The sequence below is a fragment of the Populus trichocarpa genome, chromosome 19 (genome assembly GCF_000002775.5).
Source record: "Populus trichocarpa isolate Nisqually-1 chromosome 19, P.trichocarpa_v4.1, whole genome shotgun sequence".
NCBI lineage: Eukaryota > Viridiplantae > Streptophyta > Magnoliopsida > Malpighiales > Salicaceae > Populus > Populus trichocarpa.
This window is the reverse complement of record NC_037303.2, coordinates 12,298,407-12,325,849: the sequence shown is the minus strand read 5'-3', so window position 1 is coordinate 12,325,849 and position 27,443 is coordinate 12,298,407. Positions and strand designations below refer to the sequence as shown.

Genomic DNA, 27,443 nt, shown 5'->3' with positions numbered 1-27,443 from the left:
TTCATGTCTGCCAAAGCAAATCTCTACATATGAATGTTAAAAATTAATAAAGCACTTTGAAGAGGAAAAAAAAGGGTGTTATTCCAATCAGCATACTTTGTGAGGATGGTAAAAATGATTTCCCCTCCACTATTTTTCTGTTAATTTATCCTAGAAGTAATCAATAAATCGCATATACCCATCATATTCACTCAACGCCACAAATCAAGAATATCCTTGTTTTAACCATCCAGGTGGTGGTCCAGTGATAAAAGTTTGGGACCAAGAGGTTTGTTCCTTCTATGGTCTCAGGTTCGAGCCTTGTGGTTGCTCATATGATGACCACTGGAAGCTTACATGGTCGTTAACTTCAGGGCCCGTGGGATTAGTCGAGGTGCGCGTAAGCTGGTCCGGACACCCACGTTAAACTAAAAAAAAAAAGAATATCTTTGTTTCAGCCATCTAAGGAGGTGACCCAGTTGTAATAACTTGGGACTAAAAAGTTTGTTTTTCTTATGGTCTCAAGTTCGAGTCCCGTAGTTGCTAATATGATGGCTACTAGAGGTTTACATGGTCGTTAATTTTAGAGCCCGTGGGATTAGTCGAGGTGCGCACAAGCTGACTCGGACATTCACGTTAATAAAAAACAAAAAAACCTTGTTTCAAACCTTCTTTTCCTATTTTTCGCAAGAAAATGAGCAAACCAAGAGATATAAATTAAAAAAAAAAAATCCTTTTTCTTAATGAATTTTCTCTATCAAGATGTTTTGATTGAACTAAAATTAAAATATTTTGCTTCCCATTTGTTTTACCATTGTAACTCCATAATAAATAAGCAGTTATCAAATGGGTCTTAAGAATTCAAACCTAATTTAAAGCTTGGATTGTGAATTTATTTTATCAATCTCAATTACGTTTTATTTTTTAATAAAATAACTTGATTGTAGACAATTTTTTTTAAAAAACTAAAATTATTTTGTTAAATTTTACCCGAGTTCAACTTGATAAATAACTACATAAATAAAAGTTAAAATTAATTAAAACTTAAAGAAAAATAATAATAATTGTAGAGTAAGGTCCTACATAATCTACTTTCCATGAACGGTGATATGATGACCTGTTAGCAAAAACTATTTGTTTAATTGTCTCCACCAATAAAATTGAGCCCCAAAAATCTTGCAATAAAAAAAAAATCATCCTGAATTGGAATGCCACTTCAGCTCCCATAATATCGAACTCAAACAAACAACCAGTCCCTTCCCTTCATTCCTTTCCTCAAGAATTGAGAGAAACCAAAAAAAACCAAAAAAGGTTCAAACTTTTCCTAAAAAATGAATGAAGAAACCAGCAGAGCACCACCACCACAACAACGACCATCTTCAGCAGCACCACCAGCATCAAGAGCACGACCAACAACAAGAAAGCCCGCAACTTCAGTTTTGCCACATCAAACCCCAAGACTTAGAGACCATTATTTGTTTGGCAAGAAACTAGGACAAGGTCAATTTGGAATCACGTATCTATGTACCCATAAAGCAAGCAGCGCTCTTTATGCCTGCAAATCAATTTCAAAGAGGAAACTTTTATGTAGAGAAGACTATGAGGATGTTTATAGAGAGATTCAGATCATGCACCATTTATCAGGGCAACCAAATGTGGTGCAAATAAAGGATACTTATGAAGATTCCATGTTTGTACATTTGGTTATGGAGTTATGTGCAGGTGGTGAGCTTTTTGATAGGATCGTGGCAAAGGGACATTATAGCGAGAAAGAGGCTGCTAAATTGACCAAAAACATAATTGGGGTGGTTGAGTATTGTCATTGTTTGGGGGTTATGCATAGAGATCTTAAGCCTGAGAATTTCTTGTTTGATAAACCTGGTGATGATGCCAAGCTCAAGACTACAGATTTTGGCCTTTCTGTCTTTTACAAGCCAGGTTGTTTTTTCTTTACTTCTTGTGGCGTTGTTTCTTAAGAAGAAATTGTGGTTTTGATCTCTCTTATCTTGTATAGAGAGGTTTCTTTTTTCTTTTTTCTTTTGATCTTGAACCTTAGTGTGTGATTGGTAATCTTGCATTCTTTGTTGTCTTGGAATAAATATTTATAAATTTTAAAGAAATTTCTGCCCATTGTTTTCCTCTGCTCTTTCTAACCATTGATGACCTTCTTTGGGTAAAACTTAAGTTGCTAGGAATGACGTGTATGCATAAATGTTTCCTTGGTTTCTGAATGGTGCTTCATCAAAGATGTATGGTTTGCTAATTTCTCTCCTATTCCTTTTGCCTACAGGACAATATTTTTATGATGTAGTTGGGAGTCCGTATTATGTTGCACCAGAGGTTTTGCTTAAGCACTATGGTCCTCAAGCAGATGTCTGGAGTGCGGGTGTTATCCTTTACATCTTATTAAGTGGGGTTCCGCCTTTTTGGGCAGGTAGCGATCCTAATTCGTATTTTCTCTCATTCTCTGCAGTTCTAGTCTTGCAACGAAGTGTATTTAACTTTTCCTACTACTTGCAGAAACCGATTCAGGAATCTTCAGACAGATTTTACAAGGAAAACTAGATTTAGAATCTGATCCGTGGCCAAATATCTCAGAAAGTGCCAAAGATTTGATCAGAAAGATGCTTGACAGGGACCCGAAGCAAAGGATTACTGCTCATGAAGTCTTGTGTAAGTGGTTTCATTCTTTTGCATCGGGATATTATTAGTTTTGGACTTTATGTAGCTAGTAAGAATGCTGATATTTACTAACCTTGCTAAAGTTTTTTTTTTTTATCTTGGTCATGACATAAAAGCGATTGTTTGTATTATCAGGTAACCCATGGATTGTAGATGACAGAGTTGCTCCAGACAAACCTCTTGATTCTGCAGTATTGTCACGTCTGAAGCATTTCTCAGCGATGAATAAACTTAAAAAGATGGCTTTGCGTGTATGTCTTATCCTTGCATTTCCTGTTACCATTTTCCATATAGACTTTTGTAAGCATAGGAAATTTAATGACAGGAATTTGATAATCAACTTAATGATTCAGTTAATTTTTAGAAAGTGAAAAGCATCTTCTTTAAGTAATATTCATGGGAAAAAGAGGCAAACAACTAAAATTAAGTTTTAATAGTAGGATAAACTGAATGAATTTTTATGTATAGTGGCTTGCTAGTGTTGAAGAATTTTATTTAAACTTCAAAATTATGAAAATTTGTAATATCCAGATAATAAGCAACTGAGATGCTGAGATCAGGAGAAAGTTATAATCATTGATAGAGTTGTGATGTGATAAATCTTCCAAAGAAGATGTTGTGATGTAATGCATCTTCTATAGACAATTGATATCTCAGGCATCCTGTGCATTGTTTGAGAAACTTGACAGATAAAGCAAGCATTACTGAGGACAGAACTTTCATTATGCTAGGCACTGTTTATCTGGTTCCCCAATGTCTTCATTCCCGTGTGGCACCTTCGTTTGGAGGATTGGATGCACAGAGCTTAAGGCACCATATGTGGTTTTTTCTTAGTATCGCATTCTTTAAGCGAATAGCATGTTAAAAAACACACATGCTCATTTGATTTGGTTGCATTAATATTGAATAATGGTGAAGCCTGATCGTTTCAGCATACTAAGTGGAAGGCAGCTAAAGCAGTTGAGTGATGGTCTCTCTAGTGGGCATCTCTGTCAGCACTCAACAGCATTGGTTTGGAGTACAACTTAGGATCCTGAAACGATTGTCCTCCACGCCCATTTCTTTTAAGCTTATTATTTATAATCTCTTTAAGGGATTATCTCAATGCTACTTATACTTTCTATTCTTAGAACAATTCAACCATTAATAGCTTTCTGTGATGTGCAAGGAATGGAAGGAGCGGGAAAGAGAAAATATATCCTTCAATGTTGATAGTGTTATCACTGAGCAAAGCTTTAGATATGCAAATTATCATCATATGCGGCAAAAGCTTGTTTTGTTAACGGACACGAATGTTTGTTCACAAAGAAACTATGCAACAGTGGGAACTTTCACCCAGTTAGACATTTTGTTCGACTTAAGAATGGAACTGCATGCTATGATAAAATATTGGGTCTAGTACTGTTCTCTTTTATCTCTAGTTGTGTTCTGTAGAAGCTGTTATGAAACTTGGTGGTCAAAACCATTTCTCTTTGTTGGCTTTCTACGATAAGACAGCTATTTTCTGATAATTATATAAATGGTGCTTTCATTCTTGGTACTGGGAATTTCTTTTTTTGTAGGTCATAGCAGAAAGGCTTTCTGAAGAAGAAATTGGTGGTTTGAAAGAGTTGTTTAAAATGATTGACACAGACAATAGTGGGACAATAACATTCGAAGAACTTAAACACGGTTTGAAGAGAGTTGGTTCTCAGATGACAGAAACTGAAATCAAGGATTTGATGGATGCGGTAAACACCTACAAGGAACTGGATAAAGAAAAAAAAAAAAATCTTTTTATGATTTCTTTGCTTTTGTGACCGACAGTCTAAACATGATTTTTTTATATTGCTAACGAGATTTTCTGGATAACTGCTGATATGTTTTGCTAACCATGCACGAAAACTTCTACAGGCTGATATAGACAACAGTGGAACCATAGACTATGGTGAATTTCTTGCTGCTACTTTGCACTTAAATAAGATGGAGAGAGAGGACAATTTGGTCGCAGCTTTCTCCTATTTTGACAAAGATGGTAGCGGCTACATCACGATTGATGAACTTCAACAGGCCTGCAAAGATTTTGGTCTTGGTGATGTACATCTGGATGAGACAATCAAAGAAATTGATCAAGACAATGTAAGTCTGTATGTTTATATTTGGTCCACATCTAATAATCTCACTTTCCTATTTAATCCTAGTACTTAGTATTTATCACCTTCATCATCATTGCCATTATTGTCACACCAAAACTTCTTCTTTATTAGTTCCATATGAACACATATGGGCCTTATAATGGCTTAAAATATTTTACATATCTGATCTCTTACATTCAGATAAAAGTATAATGATGGTAATTTTAGCCACAAAGTGTAATTAAGGTTTTGCTTGTGGGCTTGAAGTTTGGTCGAAGCAGCCCTTTGTTTGCACATATGAGATTTAAGCAGTTATTAATTAGCGAGGAAATTGATTTTCTGGATCATGATGAATCTTCCAGACGAACGCACAGATAATAAATGGAAAACAAAATCTAGATAAGTGGTAGGAAAATCTTGCATTTTCTCTCCAAAGGTTGGTATTGGTTTTTCCAGTCTGTTTCACTGCACTGGGATCACGGTATTCTTATTTGCTGCAACTGGTTTATTGCTGATGAAGCCTCATGCCAGGAGATGATGAATCCAGACCTATATCTGTTGCTTCTTGCTAGCCATAACCTGGTTTATTTTGAAGGTGTAGGTGCCAAATGCCCATATTGATGTAGACAAATATAAAAGATATGAGGGTGTCTTGATCATTTCCATTTGCCTGAAATGGAATGAGTTTTATTCTGTGTTTCATATTGAATAATATAACGGGCACTACTTTTGCTAAGCATAATATCTTTTAAGTTCCAAGTCCTAAACTCAATGTTGTTAATATGTCACTTTTTACAGGATGGGAGGATAGATTATGGGGAGTTTGCTGCAATGATGAGAAAGGGTGATGGAGGAGTTGGGAGGACCAGAACCATGAGAAGCAACCTGAACTTTAATTTGGCTGATGCTTTGGGGGTTGAAAATGCAACCTCAGATGCTAAATGAAGGCAATAGTTTGTGCAGCTACGAACTTGAAACAGCAGAAATTGGAATAGCTAAATTCTGAAAGCTAGCCCTTTTCTGCGTTGCGAGGATTATGTTATTCTTAAGTTACCCAATTGAAGCTTTACAGTAGCATCTCATTTATCATTGTGGTTTAACCACAGAAACAGATGCCAACACCATTGACTTTCTAGCCACAAGACTCTGACATTGTTGTAGATGTAATACTTTGAGACACAGTGGCAATTGTCACATTCTGTGCGAACTGCAGAAAATGTACAAAATGCTTGCTACTGTGATAATAAATCCTGTTACTTTCATTAAATGGAGTGCCTAATTCATGAGCATGCTTGCGTATTATTTGTCAGATAGATGAACACTGGACTTGATAGTCGATAGATGAAAAGTTGTGAAGCCTTCGAGTTCAGCGTGATAGTCGATAGGTAGTCTCAACACTACTTGAACTCATGAACCGTTCAATTGAAAGAAAAGATCAAGACGATAATATGATTATTTTTGTAATATTTTGAAAATGAAATTCACAGTTGGTTTTAATATTGCTATTATCAGTTATCAATTATGATTGTTGATCTGTTGTTGTTATTAATTTCAGATGAAAAACCATGAGGATTGGAATGTAGCAATCATTACCTCAGTTCAAGCAAACAATGAAGATCTTACAATGGCTATAGCAAGTGTAGATCCTTTACTAGTTCCAAGTCCTACCACTGATACTGATGGTGAAAACCTCCATCCTCTGGATCTAAGAAAAGAAATGCAGCTGATACATAGAAAAAAATCACAAATTTCGGATCATCTTTAAAAACTTGAAAGTGATTCTGAAACTCTTAGAGCTACGTGTAAGCATTGTGAAAAAGACTATGTTTGCAATAATATGTGAATTCATCTAAATATATGCAAAAAAAACTTTCTTATGTGATCTGTAGAAAGCAAGAAAAACTTTGATGTTAGAACTTGAGCCTAATTAAAAAGGTGCTGAGATGGGAGGAGACATGTGAAAACTTTTAAGACAATAGATGAGTGTAGATAGTCACTAGCAAAAAATGAGTTCAGCAAATGGCATTTGAACATTCAAGGGGTTGAAAGTTTAATTTCTTTTTTATTTTTCGATTGGAACTAATGTTGGCCCAGGCTTGAGTGATAAAAACAAAAAAACATTACATGTTGCTTTACGTTCATACATTCACATTAGTCTAAATAGGGCTCCAGTTTTCTCTATGCACATTCTTAAACAACTACTACATATCTAGGTCTAGGGTTTAGGGTCTTAGAGTATAAGGTTTAGGTGCAGGAAAACTAAGAAAACAAAGGGAAAAAGAAATCCTATCAATATCTAATTCTTCAATTCAGGTCTTCTGGAATCCTATTGAAGACACTATATTTCAAATCCTTGAATGTGTTCATTGGCTGCTAAGGTATAAGATACTATACAACACACAGCCAGAAACTTGTTATATACAGGCACTCTGCCACTTTGCAATTTGAGGAGCAAATATTTAAGACTAGAATGCAGATGCTTCAAACTACGATGTCCATAGGGTGTGCATAGCATGTAATTGACTTAAATTAGAAGACTTCAAGGACATTTTGTAGAGCTCCCTGAGTTTTCCAGCATCTCCGCACTTGCTCGATGATGGAATTGGCTGTGCAAAAGCGACGGGCTTATTTGCATTTGCAGAGAGGGCCAAGGACAGCATTTTCTTTAAGAGCATCTGTAGTTGACCCCAGAATTTGGAATTTATCTCAGGATAATCAGTCCCGAAAGAATCTGATATTGCATCTGATATGTGACGTCCTTCAAGCATGCGAGCTAGAGCTGATTCTAGCATCTGGAACAAAAGCAATTGATCAGTGCCTCTCCAGTAACTGTGATAAGAATGCAGTCATACAGATTAAAATAAAAATAAAAATAAAGGATCTGAGAAAGGCTCAAACAACATGGTTGCAGGGCAATGAAATGGTTCCTAAATTACCACTACATACCGATGCTCTTCATCACAAGATGGCTATACATGGCTTCTGATGAAAATGATAGTGGAAAAAGGAATAAAAGTCACAAAAAGTCTGCCATTGCACTGGTATAGATGAGCTACCTTTCATCTTTAAAAAAGTTGCTGAGATTAAAACTGATAACCAGTCATGGCTCAGGTGGGCAAGAGAGACCAAAAAGAAACAGCAGTAAGATAGTGAGTAGGAAACGTTTTGATCTTTTTGCTGAGACAATCATCTTTGTCCTATCCACCTCTATATTCCTATCCCAACATTCAGTCTACTTGATCAATAAATACTAGATTACACCATGTCAACAGATCCCTCTTTATCACCGAAATCTGTCTTCTCTATTAGCTGTTAATGGAACTTCTTTAAAAACTCAAACCTATGTCATCCTAAAGAAAAAAGGCCACACAATATTTGCTCTTTCTTGAGAAATTCAGACTCGGATGCATCACGTCAGAAAGTAAGGATGGGAATATTAGGATCTCATATAGCAAAAAATGGTCAAAGAACGTACCACATTTGAGTGTAAGGTGCTCGAGAGGCTCAATGAAAGAGCTGATCTCTCAATAAGAATAGTCAAATGCATGGCAGGATGTGTCTTAGGACTGTAGAAGTCCATTGCTTTTTGCCAGTTCCTCTCAGCCAGGCATGCATATTGCTTCACCCGCTGAAGATTGTTGTTTCCATTTTTATTTAAAGTGGTATTCTTTAGATCCAAATTCAAGAATTTCAAACAGCAATCCCTCTGGTAGCTAGCAAGTTGAGAGTACGCATATGCAGCTTCTTGTTTCCGTAATTGACCCAGAGATTCATACACAGTCAATGCCTCCCTAATGGCATCATTAGCTGAAATCTCATGCTTCCTCACTTCTTTCCTGTCTCTTTTTTCATTCGGACTAATAGTAACAACAGGCATATCTTCCAATGCTCCATTTTCATAAACTCTTGTGGTAACATCTTCTTTAGCCAAAAGCATGCCAAGCCTCAAATATGTATGAGCAAACTGAGTCTGAACTTCATTTCTCAAGACAGTTGGCACCGAATCATCCTCTTCCACAATAGCATTTAGTTCTGCTCTTGCTGCCCCATAATATCTGAGGGATTCACTGTATTCTAGTTTTGCAGTTTGCAGAGCTTCCTTGTATGCATTCTGGAAGATTGGATGTGATTTGAGATTTTCCATCTTGGACACCATCTCTTCAGCCAATGCTCGTCTACCATGGCCCAAATTACAATTAATTAATATGATGTTGGCATGGTCAGAAACTTCTCTGAACGCATCTATGGCATCTGCAAATGCAAGTTCAGCTTTGTTCAACTCTTTTCCTTCTAGCCTATTCCGACCCATTTCGTTACAAACCCACCCTATCTTTTTAATTACAGATTGAAGTTCTGCTGAGCCAGTAGGAAGTCCACTCAATGCCTTTCTAGCTTCTTGGTAACAACTTAAAGCAGCAGAAAGATTGAATTCTGCATCTCTGACAGCAGGATTGCTAATATATTTAAATATCCCTCCTTTAATTGGTTTAGGTTTTTCTTTTGAAGTAGTTTCACTTTGAGAAGGCAAAATGGAACCTGCATCATGTGTTTCCAAACCACCCTCTAATACATCAGAATTAGCATCTGCCAAGGAATTAATCTCATGCTTATCAACTGCAATACCAGAAGCTTCTATTGCAGTATCATTATCACCTCTGCCAAGCTGAGGATATTCTCCAGAATTCTTCCTACTTTTCTCTTTGTGATGTGCCCGGCCATCATCAGAATCTCCCATGAGTGAGTAGGTGGCACCCTTAGCATGGGATCTTTTACTGTGCTTTCTACCATAAGCTACAGAGTGTTTATCTCCACTGCTACTGCTTGCACTGCTACCGCTACTTGCCCTATCACTCTGGCAGCTGCAATTCACCAAGGAGCATGAACTGCAGTTCTGATTATGCTGCCCCAGCTTCTTCTTCAGCCTCTGGACTTCTTTCACGACCTCTGTTGATATTCTCAACTCTCTAGCAGAAGATTTTGTCTCTGATTGATTTGAGAGCACTTTACCCTTCATGAAATGGAACTCAACATAAACATCACCAACCAGTGTCCATGCCTTGGCCCAAAAGAGGTACGTAGAAGAAAACTGCTCATAAGCAAGAAACCTGTCATTGGAGCTGGATTTCACTTCTTTTCTGTTGCTAACACACGATATCATCTTCTCATCTCCATCATTGCATTTTATTGAGGATGAATAAGTAACCATTGAGGAAATAAACCTACTGTCTTCCAAGAACTGTGGCATTGATCCGTATACAGCACATGCTAATTCTACTACCTTCAAAGCTTGATGCAGCTGTTTATCCTCCTTATAAGCTTGTCCTAGTGCCAAATAAGATTCTCCAAGAAGAAGAACTAGTTTCCACAATTTTTCATCCACTTTTGATGTTGGTAGCCACTGTCGGATGTCGCAAACTTCGATACAATCAGCATCACCACATGCACAAACAGAAAAGTTCATTGAGGAAGGTGGCCCATCAAAATAACTGCCTTCATCAAGCAACTCTGAATCAGAACTTTGCAGCTGGTGCATCCATCTGAGCGACTTGATAGCTTGAGAAACATGATGTACTGCAGCTAACTTAGAAGAGACTGGCTCAGCCACAGTTTGCACCGCATGGGGAGGTGTTGGGGAAACTTTGCACACAGCAACCATTTCGTCACTACTGGAACTAGGCAAAACTCCTGAATCTTTTGATTCAGTATCATCCAATGCTATCAAATTTCCTGGAGTCGAAATATTTGACTCCAAAGTCATTTTTACCGAGGCTTCTGATATTACTTCCTGAAAAGCTTTTCCCTCCTCACTCCATCTGTCTTCTGCAACTGAAGAGACATTTTCATAAGCAACTGATTCAGAGAATCTACTCAAGGGGTCTGAGGAGTCAACTGGAACTGTAACTTCACATTCTCCTGGGAGTGATTCAAACGTCAATTCCAGCTCCTCATCATGATTCAAAAGGAGCCTTGCAAATTGTTCATGAGCAGATGCGCGCACTACCTGTTTATATCATATTGTTTTAATCATCGTGTCCTCAATCATAAGTTTTTTTTTTTTAAAAAAAAAAAAAACCAACAAGAAAAAGCACCACAACCCTCAAACTAAATGTTACTCAATATTCAAGAAAACATAAAATACCAGATGGTCCGGATCATCTAGAAATTCCAAACATTGTTGGAAGAATCTGGCACACTTGGCCCTATTATTAGGAGCCTGCATGAGAAAAATTAGGGATTAGAAACACCGAAACAGCTTGTTGTAGTTTCTTAAGTGTTGTAGCAGTACAAAAGTTCTAGTTATTTTATACCATTGAAAGGGAAAGCCTGTGAGCTATACGATAAAGGAGAGTTCCTAAAGAAAATAAGGAATCGCTTCTCCCTCTATGCATTAAAGAAGGCAGGGAGCTTGTGCCATCATCACAATCGTTGGAGGAATGAGTTTTGGGAATAACACAAAGATCAAAAAGTTGAATCATGTCTTCTCCAGCACTTTTATAAAGCTGTAAAGATTTCAATCCAGATTAAAAAGGCCGCATCAACTGGAAGTCTTAATTAAAATATAAAAAACTTCAAAAAGATAAAGTCAAAATGTATTTTAAAATCACTTTTGTACCCAGTAAGCACCAGGATCTTGCTTGCAGTTTTCTTCAAGGAACCTCAAAACAGAAAGGCCATTTTGTTGGACGACATGAGGATGGAAAGCAGGAGTGCCATCTTCAGAGATGCCTTTTAACAGAAATATATCATCTGTTTTAAGTAGCTCATAACCCTGAACAACACCATCTTGATGATAACATATGGCCAGCTCAGGAACACTAGCCATGACATTGTCAAGCCAAGCTTCAAGCCAAGTTAACGGAGTGACCTGTTAAAAAGGGAGAGAAAAAATTAGTAGACAGCAAATCATAAAACAGTGACAGGGTTACTATTTTTTTCATTACCTGTCGAGTTACATCCCATAAATGCAAGCTGACAGCAACGTATTTTTCATTACTGAACAGAAGCAAGTCACTTCCTAAAAGCATGCGGAAATTGTGAAATTGCCAAAATAAAACCCTTAGAAATCCATCATTACTGACTCTTTTATGCTTTTCAGTTTCTTGCATTGAGCTTCTGGGCTTCTCACCAAGGTGCGAAGACTTCTTTACAGGATGATGGCCCTTATTTCTTTTATTTTTTTTACTCTCCCAAAAAAAGTTATCCTGTTTAACATGTGGATATTCTGAGCAATGGTTGAATCCTTCATTTCTAGTGACATCATCACTCTGCCCCACAAACTGGGATGCATCTCCCCCTGGAAGAACAGATGAATTTGATTGCCCCGTTGATGAAGCAGGATGGGTGGGCGGACAATCACAAGCCTCCATTCTAACTGAGTGCATAGCAAAATTCAAAAATAAAGATTGATCTGTGCATTTTTTTGATTGATTTTTATGTCTTCTGACCAACCTTTCTCCCTCTTCTGCATCGGGTCTGCATAATATTCAAGATGTTGAAATATTTGCAAGAAAATTAAAAAAACTGTGAATATAAAGATACAAACCCTTTGTTGAGAACAAGAGTCTGTCCAATACGGCGTACTGCAATTGATAATCGAGCCTTGGAATATGGTATTTTAAAGATCTGCTTAAGAATGTCAGCTGAAGCAATCACGTCTATTTCATCTCCATACTCCACCAAACCAGATACAGCAAGGGCTTCACATTTCCTTGTAAGATTTGATGAGATGGCATCAGCATCCCAAGGAAATTCTGCCAAGTTTAAAATCCAAACTTATAAGTTTAAAAGTTACAGCTTAAAATAAGACGAGGAAATAATTGAAAACCTATACTTGCACTTCTATTTAGCATGAAAAAAGTCGAAGAATCAGATAAAATAACTAAAATTTTTCATTAAAGTCCTAAAACAATTCAACACATTAAAGGAAGTTTGAAGCAGATAGCAAATTTCAGTCCACATTGGATAACTGAAACTTCCTATTATAGGACATACCCTGCTAACTAAGATAATAATAGAAACTCCATTATATTCCTAGGACTTATGGCTAGCTAATCCTTCATATTCAAAACATAACATAAAGCATCCGATTACAGCACTGACCATGCACTATTCAAAGACACATCCATACTAGAAAATAACAATTTCGATTGCCCTCTTAACCTCGACAAGTAAAATCACTAAAAAAAAGTGCTCAACCAGAACAAGAAGTGCCTCAAAGATCCTAAAACATGACAATCCAACATACTCTTCTACCAACTCAACGCATAAACTTACCACAATCATCACATTGCCACCCGCAATAACAGCTTCGTTAGATCACCAGTAAAAGATATTCTTTTTCGTCTTTCTAACCAAACATATGCAAATTCTAGCATCTTTCTCGAAACAACAAAATCCTTAATCATAAGCCACACCATTCATTCATTTCATCAATGTCGAAACTCAAGGTCGAAAACACTCAATCAGTATACAAATTAAAAACAAACACGTCTCCACCATCATCAATATAACAAAACGCAATAAATAAAAGTTTACCTCCTTTGAACTTAGACTGTACAGCAGCACTAATCGGAAGAACTTTCTCCGGCAAGTTAGAAACCACAGGGAGCGTATTCAAATCAGTCTCCGTCGGCAACATCCGGTACCTCGGTGCACTAACACTACATCTTTTTTTTTTTAAAAAAAAATCATAAGTAATTATTTATTTTATATACATAATACATAACAAAATAGAGAGAAATAAGAATTATTACGTTTGGCGAGAAGAAGGAACGAGAGCGGAATTGAAGGCGTGGAAAGATTTGTCAGTAGGAACAGGGATAGAACCGCAGAGAAAACCGACAGGTGGTTTAGGTCTAGCGATTTCCAGTGTACCGACGCGTTGTAGTTCTCTTAACGAGCTCGATTCTGATTGCAGAGACGGCGGCGACGGTGACGGTGATTGTTTCTCCATCTCCATCGATTAAATTGGTTTTGTAATATTTATCTCACTTCTGCTTCAATAACTGAATCAAAATGCTGCTGTGGTCTTGTTTTCAGGTTGATGATGATTTTTAGTTGTTTCCGTTTCTTCTCTCTTCTAGAACTCGCTGGAAAGTGTACTTAGGACAGCAGCTGTTCAAAAGGCAAATCAAGCCTTCCTTCGCCTCCTCAAGTCCCTTCCACCTGTAAGGAAAAAAAAAAAAAAACGTCAAGTCGTCTATTGTTTTACAATTTTAGACGACGACAAGGTTCCGATTATACATTGCCTAATGGACGAGAAGAGCTCATTACTTAATTTAACTAATCAGCTAAAATATACCATTTCCTTATAAATTAAAATTAAAAGATATTAAGAAAACACTATCAACGTGTTAGTTATCCTTATCCATCCATCACTGCTCATCACCTTAGCAATAACTTGATTTTTTTGATTTCTTTCTAATTCTTAATTAAAAGAGATTAGTGTGCTAATTTGATTTCTTTCAGAGTGTTTATTAGTTTATATCTCACCCTAATCTGATTGAAAGGTTTTAATTTTGCAATCACTTTTTACCATTTAGTAAACTGATGAAATTGCATGGAGATAGAACTAACCTCAGTCTTGCTTCAATGGGAAAGATTCGAGTAGTTATAATAATTCATGAAGACAACAAAAAGAAATCAAAATCATCGATATATATATTTGGGAGAATTACAGTTAGAGCCATTGAGGTAATTAAGAAGAACCTTTGAGAAAACTACAACTTATTAAGCTTTTATACGCCTTAATGCGAGGTAAGCCAATAACCTATACCCCACGAACATGAATATCAGGGCACTAACACTAATTGCTGGGCTAATTTGCCCTGCCACATCTTGTTCGACGAACTTACAGCTTGCTCTATCACTTCCATGAGGTAGCGAGCAACCCAGCAAAGATGAAAGATTCTTGCCTCCACCATATTGAGCATTGATAAGTAGCTTGTAGACGTAGAATGTTGTAGAAATGTACTTGATCCAAGCCATGCATGGTGGCAGTTTATGCACGTAAAATCCTCCTGTTAGCACAAATGCTAGCATTGTGATTGTAACTATAGTTGAAGCTTGTTTAGCATCCATTATTGCTGCACCTAAAGCAAGGCCAAGGCCCTGAGAGACGAGCACGTAGCCGAGTAGAACCAGCAGAGTCAAAAGGAAAGCACCCAGTTCGGGTTTCAATCCGGCCATCCAATACGTCACAGAAAGAAAAATTGTGGGGAGGATGAGCTCCATCGGCAAGTCTCCGACTATTCGAGACATGAAATATGAAGAGAGAGTGTACATACCGGAGGCCCTTTCCTTCACAAAGATTGCTCTTTCTTGAGGAAAAACAAACACCGAGTTAGAAGATGGGAAGACCCCCCAAAAAATTGACATGAAGAAGAGGAGACCCAGACGATCTTGAATATCTCGAAAATCCGAGTGCCACCACATTAGACCAGCTAAAACTGCAGCCATGATTACTTGTGAGATTCTCAAAGTGTTGAAAGACTCATGCTTTCGTTCTTTGAGGCTTCTTTGAAGAAGAATGCTGAATTGGTTGAACCAAGACGAAATGCTAATTCTGTCGCTGCTTCTATGTTCTTTGAAAGAATGGCTTCCAATGAAACCGTTCTCTTTTGCTGAAATACTACCAGTCTCCATGCATGCAGCTTTCACCTTCGGAGCTAACAAAGTGTTATAAGATGCAATGAGAGATTGCTTTACATTCGGCTGATCTCTTAATTCACTTACACCATCAAGTTGGCACACACCTGCACAAGTTAATCAAGAGGTTAAAATTTGTTCAGGTATAGATTATATCCAACAAGCTGACATTAAACCAGCAACTGTTCAAAATATTTTTAGTAACAATCAAGCCATGCATAGATACATAGCATAAAATTTTGCAATTATTATACTATTCACTATTCAATCACGAGGCCACTACAGAACCTCAATGCTGAAATACCGCACTCGCAGAACCTCAAAGCTGAAATCTGTTTATAAGTAATTCCCACAAAAATGTATACAAACTTCCTAGCTGGGATTTACAGAGATTGAGATTTCTTGGATTAAAAACTGAATTTTGAGATTTTCCAAGGGTAGCCACTTTGAGATTTATAGAGCTGTAGCCCTGTTCATATATAAAAAAAAAAAAACAGGGTATTTTCCTTGGAGCTCAAAGTTAGATATATAATGTTGCAGTTTAATGTATGCTGCTTTGGACATGCAGAGATCATTTCAGCTTGCCAACGGACCAAAACAATTATATGTATGGGAATTTAACCTGAATAGACTACCTCGTCTCTTTTGGCTGGGAACTTTGGAATATAACTCCAATATGCTAGCTATTATAGGAACAAGTGACGCACCGATTTTTTAAAAGAGGGTATTGCTTTATCAAGTTTAGATAGAATTTCAGAATAAGACACAGAATCATTGGGATACATGGCACTGAAAATTAAGGGATAAGTATCCAAAGAAAATGCTTAATAGAGTGGAGTTGCTTTTCTTGGAAGCAGAAAGTGAGAGGGGAGGAGGGAAATTCCTACTGATAGCATAGGATCAACCATACAAAATATATCTTATAAGATATGACCAGGCAGCACCACTAAGCTACAGCAGCCAACAAAATTCATAGTAATGATACCAGTAACATGTACCTTATATATACCTCATTTATATGAACCCAAATCTACCAAATAAAGAATGAAAACGAAACGAACAGACAGCTAAAAAGGAAATGCACTAGAGATTAAAAAATAATGGTGATTAATTTAGTGCTGAAATTCATACTATATGCACAAAACTATAGAACGAGTAATGAGCAGCACAGCTTAGCTAACAAAAGCTGACCAATCTTTGTGGTAGGGCCGGTGGGTGTCCACTAGTGTTTGTGCTGCTATAGAATTCAATTAGTGTATGATTTCAATTATTTTAACATCAATCAAAGCAGATAAAGTTGTTTTATGAAACTTTTGTGAGAGAATGCCCTAGGAAAATGCAAGACAACCCAACACGTGCCCCCGCTTTCAAGAAATCCTAAGCTAAAGAGTTGCGAAAAGGCTTGCAAAAGAGAGAAAGAAAACATTTTAAAGACTTCTGTGGTACCGTGTGGCCGGCCGTGCAATCTTCAAAATGTTCGAGTCAATTTGGAAAACAATCATGCGTAGCTAGCGCATGGTATCTGCCACTAAAATATTGACACTTGACCAAAAGACAGAAGAGAAGAAAGAATCCTAGTGATGGCATTGACATAGCACGGAACTGAATAGGAAAATCACTACTGTTACAACCACTGCTAAACAAGGATCACAAGAAGTTGGTCAGTGGCCACTATCTTTTCAAGATAGTCACCACTCACCATAAGATCACACATCTTTCGTCACATATGACGGCAAATTCTCCTAAAATGTTGATACTGTGAATAGCAGATTTTACCAAGGAGAGGGAAAATGCATGGAAGGGAAGATCAGGATTTAGGAGACAAAGCATCAGAATTAGCTAGGACCCCAATCCACCTAGTTATCATAATCAATGGACCAAAACATTTCAATAACTTAAACATCAAATAATATCGTCACATGTTAATGGCTCTTGGACCCCAACTATATTTTTGCCCAAACTTCCACGTTGCCAAAATCTTTAAACCTCTCCCTACATATCCACTACTAGCTAGGTGGATATAGATTGATTAGTAAGTAGAGAAGGCTAAAGACACCAATGATCACGAGACAACGATGCCATTTGCCACCTTCAAAGTTCTCTTGAGACTAAAAGATGCTTTCTCACGCTATGAATGGCGTCACCAATATTTTCTCCACCTTATCATCATAGTGTCCAAGAATAGATAAAAGAGAAAGCTTTAGAAAAAGAAAGAGAGAAAAACAATAAACAAACCTCTCCAACGTTTTCAATGTAATAAACCTAGCCTTAAACAAGATTACCCGAGGATTAAAACTACAAGTCAAAAGTACACTTAACCCTAGGCTGTAAACCTGTACTACAATTATTTATTTGCGGACTTTTGTCTTAGTGGCTTGCCCCCACCCATCTATTCTCATCAAAATAATGGAAGCAATAATATTTAAACGTACATTCCAAACCTAGATTTTCAAATATTATATATAATTTGATCGAATGTGGTGGTGCCAAACAAAAAGATTGGCATACAATGAATATATTAATTTCCTTCAAACTTTGAGTGTGCTCCACAGAGATAATCACAACGCTCCCTCCTTTATTAAAGTATAGCATACTACAGTATCAGCTTAATTACTCCATAACCTAATTCATCTCTTAACATGAAAATACTTCGTGGGTCTAGCTCCTTTTTCAATTAAGAAACTTAATACGTACATACTAGTTTGGCAAAAAATATACGACGATTCCCTTTGACGGTAACGACACTCGGCACTCAATATTGACAATTTCTCTACATGATGGCTTGTGCAATAGTGTAAGGAACCACTCCTCGAAAAGTTATACAAGTCGGTCAACTCAATTGTTCATCATGTAATTCAATGTTGTATGGTACTCCATCCACTCCGAACGAAAGCGAATGATGTGATTCTTCGGATAAAACCTAGACATAGCTAGCCAAAAACCATAGCTAAGGATATATATGGCAGAGCAGGGTCCATTCTAATACCATTTTCTTCCCTCTAGCTAGGGGTATGTATATGTAGTACTTTTGGGTCCTATTTTGTCCTTTACTCGGATCCCACATTGGGAAAGTGTTTCCGAGTAACATTGTCTTCTCAACAAAAATTATGAAAGGAGCCTCTATTTCCAACACACAAACATGAGAAACTCAACCCTTGAACGGCAAGTTGTTCATTTTAGAGATTGTTTGGCAACTATAGTTTAATGTTTTCCGAAATGAAGAGGCAAGTCGTTGTTTTCGATGAGATATGGTGGAGTATATAACACGCGCTTCAGATCGCACGTGGAAGAATTAGGGCGGAAAGGTAGAAAAGAAGGGAGCAATAATAAAACAGAGTATAAGAAGTCAAATCGAGTTGGCTAAAAGAGGTAAATAAAGAAAGGAAAGGAGACCATCGGTAAGAAGACGAGGACACGTTGAGAGCAACAGAAGAAACATTGTTCGCCACTATTATAGAACAATCCCTACATCCATCACGATCCCGAAAATCTAAACACGCATCACACTGGAATAATTATTGATTCATCAAACCATTATGATCATCACTACCACTACCATCCAACCACCACCACTAGGTAAGGCAGCTGGCTAGCTAGCTGATCACTTTGTCAGGTGTTTTTTTTCTTAGGTTTTAGAAAGGTGCTGGTAAAGACGTATATAATAACTCCAACTCAAAATCAAGATTAAAAAATGAATGCCAAGTCATAATCTACAAGATATCCACACGCTCACGGCCTCTACAGCTAATGTGGTGTGGCAGAAAATAGTTATGGCAGGTTCAGTGGGTCACCATAACCTAGTGTGGGTCTGCCCCAGAACTTAATTAGAGTTATACCAGAAGGGACCGGGATTGTGTGTACAACTCTACTATAGCTTAGCTCTGATCACCGATACAGATGACATAGAAAAAAAAAAGTATGGAGAAGTAGTGCATCTACATGCCACATGATGTTGCCTTCATATATAATGGACCACCTCATGACCTGACTGTTTTGCCGTCTTCATCAAGTCCTACAGTTATCTCATCTTTTTTAGTCTTCCAAAACTTACTTCTGCTACCATCTTAAGCCTTAACTACCCCCACCAAGTTAATGCTCATGGGCACATTGCTTCAAGGATCTATCTTCTAGCTAGTGCTACACAAGAGAAGGTTTTCAATATGGCACAAACACGTGCAATTGTTGTTAACTAGATACGAAGGATTCTGGTCATGCGCACAACCGCGACTGGGAAAAGAGAGAGATAAGATAGCATAAACAAAATTGCAAATTAAACAGAAGATTGAAGCATACGTACCATTAGCGAGATCAAGGAGAAAATCAGCAGGATTCATGGGGAAAGACGGCGAGTATCCAACCGACTCGAAATAGGCCATTGCTTCACTTCCCTTGCCGAAATACAAACACCTTCCTTCACTTAACACCAGAACTGAGTCAAACATCTGGTAAACTCTACTTGAAGGTTGATGCATGGATGTAACAATAGTCTTTCCCTTTTGTGCAAGTGTCCCTAATGTCAAAAGCAGCCTGTAAGCCGCAGTTGCGTCCAAACCTGACGTGGGTTCGTCAAGAATGAGCAAGCTAGGGTTTATTAACATCTCGTGTGCTATACTCACTCTCTTTCTTTCACCACCAGAAATCCCACGTATAAAACTGTTTCCAATTATTGTATTCCCACATTTTGTTAACCCCAACTCGGATATAACTGACTCAGCTACCAAAGTTTTGTCTTGCTTTGATAGTGATTTTGGCAAGCGAAGTAAAGAGCAAAAGACTAGGGTTTCACGGACTGTAAGGTGGGGATAGAGGATATCATCTTGAGTTACAAAACCAATTCTTTTCATTATTTGTTTCGCTGGTTTTCTGTTGTTTGTGAGCACTGTTCCTGTGAAACCGTTTGCTTGGATTCTTCCGGCAATTGCATTAAGAAGCGTTGATTTTCCACTTCCTGATGGACCAAGAATGGCCAGGATTTCTCCTGGGGATGCCATGCCAGTGATCCCATTCAAGATTGTACGTTCTTGAAATTGATCAGAAATTGTGGGGCCATGGCCGAAAATCCTCTTGATATTACTTCCTTTGTTCTTGTTCTCAAATTTCACTCTATACCCCACATCCATAAACTGCATGAAATAAACAAAAACAAAACGGCGTTAAGGTCAAACTTATCATCAAAATTAATGAGTCGATCGAGAACGAAAGAAGAAGAAGAAGAAGAAGAAGAAGAAGGAACCCTGCTAGAACCCTTCGCAGTACCTTGAGCGTAATAGGATAACAAGACGACAACAATAGAGATGGGATGTCACAGGAATCTCGAGGAGGAGGAGGACAAACTTTGGATTGATCTGGGCCGTCCGGTGAGTGTCTACTGGGAGTTTCTACACCAGTACTAAACATAGGCATGGTCTTTTTCTCTTTAGTGAAAAGGGTAAAGGAAAAAATAAAAGAAGAGAGGAAAAAGGAGGGGGGCAAAGAGAGAGAATTGATGGGAAATGAGGGTATTGTTTTTATATTTTGGTTTCAGAGAGAGAGAGAGAGAGAGAGAGAGGAGAGTGCAGGGAAGTGAGTGAACGAGTGGATGATGAAATCAAGAATGGAGAGAGACCATGAGGGCGTCGCAGAGAGGGGTATATATTTAGGAGAAAAGGTGGCGAATGGTTGCCACGTCAAAGTGAAACGCCTACAGGAGATGGGCTACGTGGCAATTAGATGATCATGTGACAGCTCTTCAAAAGTTGTTCCAACCAAAGTGATCAACCCAGCACCGTTCACTTTCAGACTCCCCTTTCTTTCTTAGATTCTCATCTCTATTTTTTTTTAATTCTCTTTTATGTTTAATAAAAATAATAATAATAATAATATTATTATTATTATTATTATAAATCTTAAAAGAGAGAGAAAGAGCTTTGAGACGTGGGAGTGGAGATCGGAGAGGTGGAAAAGCAATTATTGCTATTTACATAAAAAAAAATATCTTGTTTGTGTACTAAAAAGTAAAAACATTAAGATATATAGTTGTGTGTGTCATTTTTAGAGTATACTTGTATTAATTTTTAAATTAAATTAGATAAGAGTTGACATGATAAAAATTCAATTTAAATTTGATTTTTTTAAAAAATAAAATTTTAATTAAAAAAAATCTTAAAACAATGCTTGTTTAAATATATCGAAGTTAATTCAACCAATTAATAAGTCAACTTCATTATTATTAATATCTCTGGAATATTGATCGATGTTCCTTCTTTACACATGATGTAATGTATCTCTATCTCTATCAGTGTGTGTGTATATAGTCAAAACTTCTTTTTTTTTTTTTTGGTTAAGTTCATTTATATATAGCTTTATAGATTTATTAACTTTTACCTTTATTCTTATCATTTTCAATTTCTAATGTTACTCTTATGGATTACTAAAAGTTTCAATATCATTATTAAACTTTTAAATAACTAGAAAATAAAGCTCATTGTGAATTTTTTTCTATCATCTTTTCTTTTATTTTCTTTTTTCCTTATCATATCCTTTGAATTTTTTGCTCATGAAATTTCTAAGAAAATACCTTAAAAAATCCAAAGAGTGGCTCGTATAAAGATAACATCAAAATTTTACACTAAAATAATAGAACTAAAATATATCAATGAATATATATATATATATAGGGTTAATTTCTCGTTGAAAATTCTCAGCTCCTATACGGCAACTCAGACCCCTACTAGATTCAGCCTTTCTTCTTCCTATTCACTCGTGTTTGCCTAGCAACTAGGTATTTCTCATCACCTAGAAGTTTCCCCACACTCTCATGTGAATTGAAAAGAGAGAATAGAATTTGCTGGAATGAATTGTATTATTGATCACATCACATATTTATACAAAAGCACTTATAGTCATTCAAATAGATTAAGAATCAATTATTATCCTGCAATTTATCGTCCTATAGAATCAGTTTTACAGTAGGAAACCTAAAGTATACAGGTTATCTATTTCTAATAGGATTCTTATTCTTAACACTCCCCCTCAAGTTGCAGAGTGGATATCCTGCACTCCCAACTTGTAGACCATAGGAACAAAAGTTTCTTTTCCCAAGGGCTTGGTAAAGATGTCTGCCAATTAATGCTCAAAGTTTACATGTCTTGTTATTACAGAACCGTCTTGGATCTTATCTCTAATATAGTGGCAATCCATCTCGATATGTCTAGTGCGCTCATGAAAGACTGGGTTGGCTGCAATATGCAGTGCAGCCTTATTATCACAATATAATAAAGCAGGTTCATGATGCAAAAGCCCTAAATCCCTCAAAAGGCATTGAAGCCATGTCAATTCACAACATGCTCATGTCATCGCACGATACTCTGCTTCTGCAGAGGAGAGTGAAACAGTTTTCTGTCGTTTTGATCTCCAAGATATCAATGAAGGGCCAAGGAACACGCAGTACCCTGTGATAGATCTCCTAGTTAATGGGCAGCCTGCCCAATCTGAGTCAAAATAAGCTCTCAGTTTGAAATCAGTGTTCGAGGAAAAGAACAGGCCTTGACCAGGCGCCCCCTTCAGGTATCGGACAACCCGAAGGGCTGCTTCCATATATCTACTCAAAACATGCACAACATAGGTGATATCCAGTCTTGAAACAGTCAAATAAATCAATCTACCAACCAGTCTCCTAAAACGACCCAGGTCTTTGAGCAAATCGCTCTTGTCCGACAATTTTAAACCACATTCCATGGGGGTATCGGCAGGGGCTGCACCTAATAACCCTGCATCCTCAATAATTTCTAATGCATACTTTCGTTGAGTAATGAAAATTCTATTTTTGGAGGCTGAAAACTCTATACCAAGGAAGTATTTTACGGGGCCAAGATCTTTAAGATGAAAATGACCGTGCAGGAATTTTTTAGTCATAGCAACACTAATAGGATCATTTCCAGTAATCAAAATGTCATCAACGTATATTAAGAGGGCAGTGAATGACTTATCTCGTTGCCTGGTAAATAGAGAGTGGTCGGCCTGAGATTGTTTGAATCCAGCAGAGCAGATGGCTTTAGAGAATTTTGCAAACCATTGGTGTGATGCTTGTTTCAGCCCGTATACGGACTTATGGAGATGGCACACTAATTGTTCCACCCCTTGTCGAAGAAGCCCCGGCGACGGAGACATATAAATCTCTTCTGAAAGATCACCGTGAAAGAAGGCGTTATGGACATCTAATTGATGAAGTGTCCATCCGCGAGCTGCAGCCAGAGCAAGTAGGCAGCGAACGGATACAATCTTGGCAGTCAGGGAGAAAGTGTCCTGATAATCAATTCCTTCAAGTTGGGTGAAACCCTTGGCAACCAAACGGGCTTTTAATCTCTCCACAGAGCCATCAGACCGGTGTTTGACCTTGTAGACCCACCGGCAGCCAATCAAAGTTTTGCCCGCTGGTAATAAAGTGAGGGACCAGGTGTTATAATGCTGAAGTGCCTGTAATTCAGACTGCATAACTGCTTGCCATTCAGGATGGGCAGCAGCTTCTGAATAAGAACGAGGTTCTGTGATACGGCTGATTGTACCAATAAAGGAGCGATGTAGAGGTTGATATCTGTGGTAGGAAACATATGATGCCAGTGGATAGCGGGTGCCTTTGGGGGGACCGGGTAGTGAGGAGGATGATTGGGTAGTGTAAACATTGGAGCAGACATAGTCGCGGAGTTTGGCTGGGGGGCCAGCATGACGGGTGGATCAACGAGGCGGGGTAGGTGTGGGTGGTATGGTGGTGTTTGTGTCAGTGAAAGGTGTTGGTGGTTCAGGTATGTCTGAGTCTAGTGATAGAGGAGTGGATGGTGGATTAGGGTGAGCAATCGGGAGTGATTGATTGATCGTGGGATCGGTGGGCTTTGGGCGGCGGCCATATGTGCGGAGAGTGGTGGGGGGGGTGGGGGGATTGTGTGTCTGATGGGTTAATTTGGGTGGGCAGTGATGATGGTTTTGGCGATGGAAAGATTGTGATCGGGGGTAATTAATGGAATGGGACCAGAATCGTAATTTTGGGAAGAAAAGATGGGTTTGGTATTTGCAAATGGAAAAGTATTTTCATAAAATCGCACATCACGGCTAGTAAAAAAAAATTTGTTGGATAAATCAAATAATTTATATGCTTTTTGACCAATAGGGTAACTGATAAAAACAGAAAGAATGAAACGAGGAGCAAATTTATGAGGAGCGTGGACATTGGTAGCATAAGCTAAACATCCAAAGACGCGGAGGTGAGAAAAAAAAGGTTGTTTTGAATAGAGAAGTTTAAAAAAAGTTTTGAAAGAGAGGATAGGAGAAGGGAGTCGATTGATGATGTGGACAGCAGTAAGGGCACATTCACCCCAAAATTGGAGTGGGAGTTGAGCATGAAATCTTAAAGCGCGAGCTACTTGTAAGATATGACGATGCTTGCGTTCCACAACCCCATTTTGTTGAGGTGTGTAAACACAAGAATGTTGGAAAAGAGCTCCTTTTTCTTGAAGGAAAGGGCAAAGTGACAGAAATTCTCCACCATTATCACTTTGAAGAATTTTAATGTGAACTTCAAATTGAATGAGAACATAATTGAAGAAAATTTTTAGGAGTGATTGTGCCTTATTTTTATGTTTCATTAAGAAAATCCATGTGAAACGTGTAAAATCATCAACGACAGTGAGGAAGTAATGAGCACCAGAGAGAGAAGGGTGTCGATAAGGACCCCAAATGTCACAATGAATCATTGCAAAAGGTTTTGTAGAAGAAATTACACTAGGATTGAAAGGTAAACGACTTTGTTTCGCCAAATGGCATACAGAGTAAATAATGTTTGACTGAATGGAAAAATTTTAAAATTTTTTGGCAAGAAAACATAACCGGGAAGGTGATGTATGGCCTAAGCGATTATGCCAGAGATCGGTGGATGAGATGGTAAAGTGGCAGGTTGGTTGAGTGATAGTGGATGAAGGGTTGGTCATATTTTGCTTTGTCGCCAGAGCCACCAAATAGTAAAGTCTGTTATGTTGTTTACCCAAACCAATCATCCTCCTTGTAACCAGATCCTGCAAAAGACACCACTAAGGAAAGAAAATTATTGAGCAATTCAGGTCTCTTGTCAAACGACTGACATATATCAAATTTACTTTAAATGTAGGTACACATAACACATTGTGCAGATAATAAACAGAATTAAGAGGTAAAAAGCCCTTTGCAACAATTTTAGCCTTTTCTCCACTAGGCAGTAGTACTGGAGGCAATGTGCATTTGTTATGCTTGTTAGAAAATAATTTAGAAGAAATGTGATATGTCGTTCCGCTATCAATGATCCAACTGCGGGAAGTGACTTCAGACAAACCTGGTTTAGACACGACATTTGCATGAGAGCTGGGTCCTTTACTTTTATTGTCTAAAAGTGATAGAAGTTGTTTTAATTGTTCCTGTGAAATCCCGTTAAGTGGTTGTCCATCTTCTGGAGAGGCTTCTTTGGACATATGATTGGCTATGGGATTTTTGTTGCTGAAATGTTTTGACCCTGACCCATACCTTGTCTTTGGGTGACCCAATGGGTACCCGTGTAATTCATAGCAGATCTGTACTCAGTGACCCGTTTCTCCATAATGTGAACAATAAGGGAGTCCTCTGCCTCCGCCAGAGCGTCGTCTGTCATGCTGAAATCGTCGTCCTTCGCTGGTATTTTCTGGTGATTTCTCCTGCGATCTGAAGTCATGTGACCCATATGAGTGGTTAAATCGCTCAGGTCTCCCTGTTCCTGCACTAAAATTGCCAGTTTTTCTACTATTGCTGTGTCGAATTGCCATGGCGGCGCTGCTACCAGAACAATCATCTGTAAGCGTTGAGCTTAGGAGACGTTATTTCTCTTCTTGTGAGATTGAAGAGTATGCTTGATGAATTGAAGGGAGGGGATTCATCAGCAAGATCTGTGCGCGAATGGCACTGTAAAAATCATTCAATCCTATTAAAAATTGCATCATTTTTTGTTGTTCTTGCTGTGTTCCCCGTATTGTGTCGTTATAGGAAGATAGTTCATCCCACAACCCTTTTAATTTTGTGTAATATGTAGAGACTGAGAGTTGTTCTTGCTGGAGGCAAGCAATGTCTCGCTGAATTTCAAAGATGCGAGGTGCATTGCTTTGAGAGAATCGTTCATAAAGATCTTCCCATACTTCATGAGCGGTTGAGTAGTAGATGACACTGTCTGAGATTTCTGGGTTAAGAGTGTTGATAATCCAGGAATGAACCATATCGTTGCACCGAGACCATGCTGCATATTCTTCATGATTAATTTCTTCTGAGGGAGCTTTGATTGAGCCATTGACAAACCCTAATTTATTTTTGGAATTTAAGGCCAGAGTCATGGCTCTTTTCCAAGTAGAATAATTATCTCCATTTAATGGTTTTGAAATCAGGATTAATCCTGGATGATCGGAATGATGAGTGAAATAGAGACTTGAGATATTTGTTTTTGAAGAATCCATAGAAGACAATGGAAAGGAAAGAGCGAAAGAAAAGATGTTAAGGATTGTGGATTTAAGATCTTAGCCTTTGCTCTGATACCATGTGAATTGAAAAGAGAGAATAGAATTTGCTGGAATGAATTGTATTATTGATCACATCACATATTTATACAAAAGCACTTATAGTCATTCCAATATATTATGAATCAATTACTGTCCTGCAGTTTATCGTCCTATAGAATCAGTTTTACAGTAAGAAACCTAAAGTATACAGGTTATCTATTTCTAATAGGATTCTTATTCTTAACATCTCCCATGTTATGAGACAAACATAACACATAAGTAGAAATGATGCAACGTATACAAGCACACAAATTATTATAGGAACCAATCTCAACTTTTATTAATCTTAACAACAAAGGAAATACATAAATTTGTATGTGTGTGTTCGCGCTATGCACAAAACTTGCATGTTATACACAAAACCAACATAGTATACACCCAAGCTAGCATCCTTTTTACCCGTGTGTTCTGCTTGTCTTGTAACAAATGAGAGTGAGGGGAA

At 37.8% G+C, this 27,443-nt stretch overlaps 4 protein-coding genes across 6 annotated transcripts; 1 reads left to right on the top strand and 3 right to left on the bottom strand.

The window, feature by feature from the left end:
* Positions 1–1,310: 1,310 nt before the first annotated feature.
* Positions 1,311–6,042, top strand: LOC7475802 (calcium-dependent protein kinase 11). Its single transcript, XM_002325952.4, has 7 exons — positions 1,311–1,917; positions 2,270–2,413; positions 2,500–2,652; positions 2,797–2,912; positions 4,224–4,391; positions 4,555–4,779; positions 5,574–6,042. Exons 1-7 carry the CDS (start codon positions 1,311–1,313, stop codon positions 5,718–5,720), a joined length of 1,560 nt encoding a protein of 519 aa, XP_002325988.2. The 3' UTR covers positions 5,721–6,042.
* Positions 6,043–6,876: 834 nt separating this feature from the next.
* LOC7475801 (uncharacterized) lies at positions 6,877–14,017 on the bottom strand. 3 transcript variants are annotated; one of them, XM_024591303.2, is made up of 9 exons: positions 13,529–14,017; positions 13,311–13,441; positions 12,319–12,526; positions 11,717–12,248; positions 11,389–11,640; positions 11,084–11,275; positions 10,915–10,989; positions 8,251–10,776; positions 6,877–7,604 (listed from the first exon to the last, which is right to left on the bottom strand). In XM_024591303.2, the coding sequence occupies exons 1-9, from the start codon at positions 13,732–13,734 to the stop codon at positions 7,587–7,589; spliced, it is 4,140 nt and encodes a 1,379-aa protein (XP_024447071.2). In that variant the 5' UTR covers positions 13,735–14,017; the 3' UTR covers positions 6,877–7,586. The 3 variants fall into 3 exon arrangements, with proteins under 3 accessions (XP_024447071.2, XP_024447070.2, XP_024447069.2); XM_024591302.2 differs by having other exon boundaries at positions 6,877–7,567; positions 13,311–13,435; positions 13,529–14,013; XM_024591301.2 differs by having other exon boundaries at positions 6,877–7,567; positions 13,529–14,011.
* A 396-nt stretch (positions 14,018–14,413) lies between these two features.
* Positions 14,414–21,033, bottom strand: LOC7467420 (ABC transporter G family member 25). The gene is made up of 3 exons (XM_002325516.4): positions 20,679–21,033; positions 19,720–20,545; positions 14,414–15,529 (listed from the first exon to the last, which is right to left on the bottom strand). Exons 1-3 carry the CDS (start codon positions 20,823–20,825, stop codon positions 14,505–14,507), a joined length of 1,998 nt encoding a protein of 665 aa, XP_002325552.3. The 5' UTR covers positions 20,826–21,033; the 3' UTR covers positions 14,414–14,504.
* Positions 21,034–26,272: 5,239 nt separating this feature from the next.
* LOC127904758 (uncharacterized) lies at positions 26,273–26,792 on the bottom strand. The gene has a single exon (XM_052449398.1). It carries the CDS (start codon positions 26,777–26,779, stop codon positions 26,273–26,275), a length of 507 nt encoding a protein of 168 aa, XP_052305358.1. The 5' UTR covers positions 26,780–26,792.
* Between the last annotated feature and the right edge of the window lie 651 nt (positions 26,793–27,443).